Source organism: Morus notabilis, unplaced genomic scaffold (assembly GCF_000414095.1).
Source record: "Morus notabilis unplaced genomic scaffold, ASM41409v2 C11429855, whole genome shotgun sequence".
Taxonomy (NCBI): Eukaryota; Viridiplantae; Streptophyta; class Magnoliopsida; order Rosales; family Moraceae; genus Morus; species Morus notabilis.
In genome coordinates, this window is record NW_010387252.1 from 1 (window position 1) to 1,650 (window position 1,650).

Sequence of the window (1,650 nt, forward strand, 5' to 3'; positions counted from 1 at the left end):
TATATATAAATAATATAGGGTCTATCATATTCACATAGGTAAATGATCCTCTGATAGAGTCTCTATGTGTAAAGTCAGTTTTTAGTCATTGTATTTAATAAAAATTACAGATTAAAGAATACGGAGAACAAATAATTTTCAATATAAATCAGATGGTTGAAAGCCAAGACTTTTGGGTAATTCATTTCTTGAGAACATACTATTAGTTTACAAAATGATTTTGGAACATCCAGCATGACTGCTGCGGGACTTAGTGGGTTGCCCAATGTAGAAATGAAAATGGTTATTTAGCTAATTCCAGTTTGTAGGGTAATCGTTTTCGTAAACTACATGACTTGAAACTACGTTTTTATTTTATTTTATTTTATTTTATTTTTTTCGAAAGGACGTTGGTGGGAGAGAAATGAGGGTCAAATTTTCGATTCAAATGAATCCGAAAAGGAGGAGTAATTCGGCGGCAATGACTTCACCTCCGGTGAAGAATTTGATATACGAAAGCCCTCATAAGCTCTACGTTGGCAACCTTGCGTGGACTGTCCAACCTCAAGAGTTGAGAGACCAGTTTAGCCAATTTGGGCATGTGACTAGTGCTAGAGTTGTACATGATCGGAAAGCCGGAAAAACCAGAACTTATGGTTTTCTCTCCTTTGCTTCCGCTGCTGAACGTGACTCTGCAAAATCCTTGAATGGAAAGGTAAGTCCATATATAAAAGAATTTCTCTCCATATCTATTATAATACGGTTATTGACCATAACTATACGATTTACTCATGCACTTACAGTTAATAGTCACAGGAGTGTCACTTATATGGTAGAAATTCCTCAATTTAAATCTCTTTTTGTTGTGTTATTTTTGTTACTCACGGTAACCTATTTTTAATTCCAATTGCAGGAGTTTTGTGGTCGGATAATGGTAGTAAGAGATGGTACGGAAAAGAATGAAACTTCATCTAAGTTATAAGATTAGCCACCTGCTGCTATTGGAGTATTGTTATTTGTTATGAAGCCTGAAGTAGAGCTTAATGGGTAAAAATACCACCATTCTTGTCCCAATTGGCAATTTTGTAATTTGAATTTGGTTACTTAAATGAGGATATAGTTTACATTTATCATCTTCTTGTTTACTAGATGAGAGTTTGTGCCGTAAAACTTCCTTCTTTTTTTCACGTGTAAATGGTATTGTTATTTTAATCATTGGATTGAGTACTTAACAGTTAAATTTATAATTGTAACAGTTTACGTCGCGCGCAGTAAACTTTTAATGTGACACTTACAGATTAGATTAGACCGTTAAAATCTTAATCTAATAATTAAAATAACAGTTGCTCCCTGTAATTAAAAAGAACAATCCTTAGTCTTTACCCTAAAAATTCCCTTTATTTATTTTATAATCATGACTATATTTACGATTGATTGGGTCGTCACACCCAAAATTCGAGAATGTTTTGTAGCAATACTCGTAAGCCATTAATCTTACAAGCATCCAAGGCCTCACTTAAAACGGAATAGTATACCTCTAATACCCTCCAAATTAACTCGTACCTTCAAAACAAACAAAGAAACGAACTTGAAACAGTTCAGAGCATCATACGTTTTAAAGCCCTTACAATGACTAACGATCTCATAAAAGGCAACGCATGAGCTCAAGAA

General features: G+C 34.0%; 1 protein-coding gene across 1 annotated transcript; it reads left to right on the plus strand.

Moving 5' to 3' along the window:
• The first annotated feature begins 373 nt into the window (after positions 1-373).
• Positions 374-1,182, plus strand: LOC21383827 (glycine-rich RNA-binding protein 8). Its single transcript, XM_010114865.2, has 2 exons — positions 374-694; positions 893-1,182. Exons 1-2 carry the CDS (start codon positions 404-406, stop codon positions 959-961), a joined length of 360 nt encoding a protein of 119 aa, XP_010113167.2. The 5' UTR covers positions 374-403; the 3' UTR covers positions 962-1,182.
• The last annotated feature ends 468 nt before the right edge of the window (positions 1,183-1,650 follow it).

Coding starts and splice junctions, on each gene's coding strand:
- LOC21383827 (XM_010114865.2), top strand. CDS start 404: ATGAGGGTCAAATTTTCGATTCAAATGAATCCGAAAAGGAGGAGTAAT. Junction 695..892: donor CAAAATCCTTGAATGGAAAG/GTAAGTCCATAT, acceptor TTCCAATTGCAG/GAGTTTTGTGGTCGGATAAT.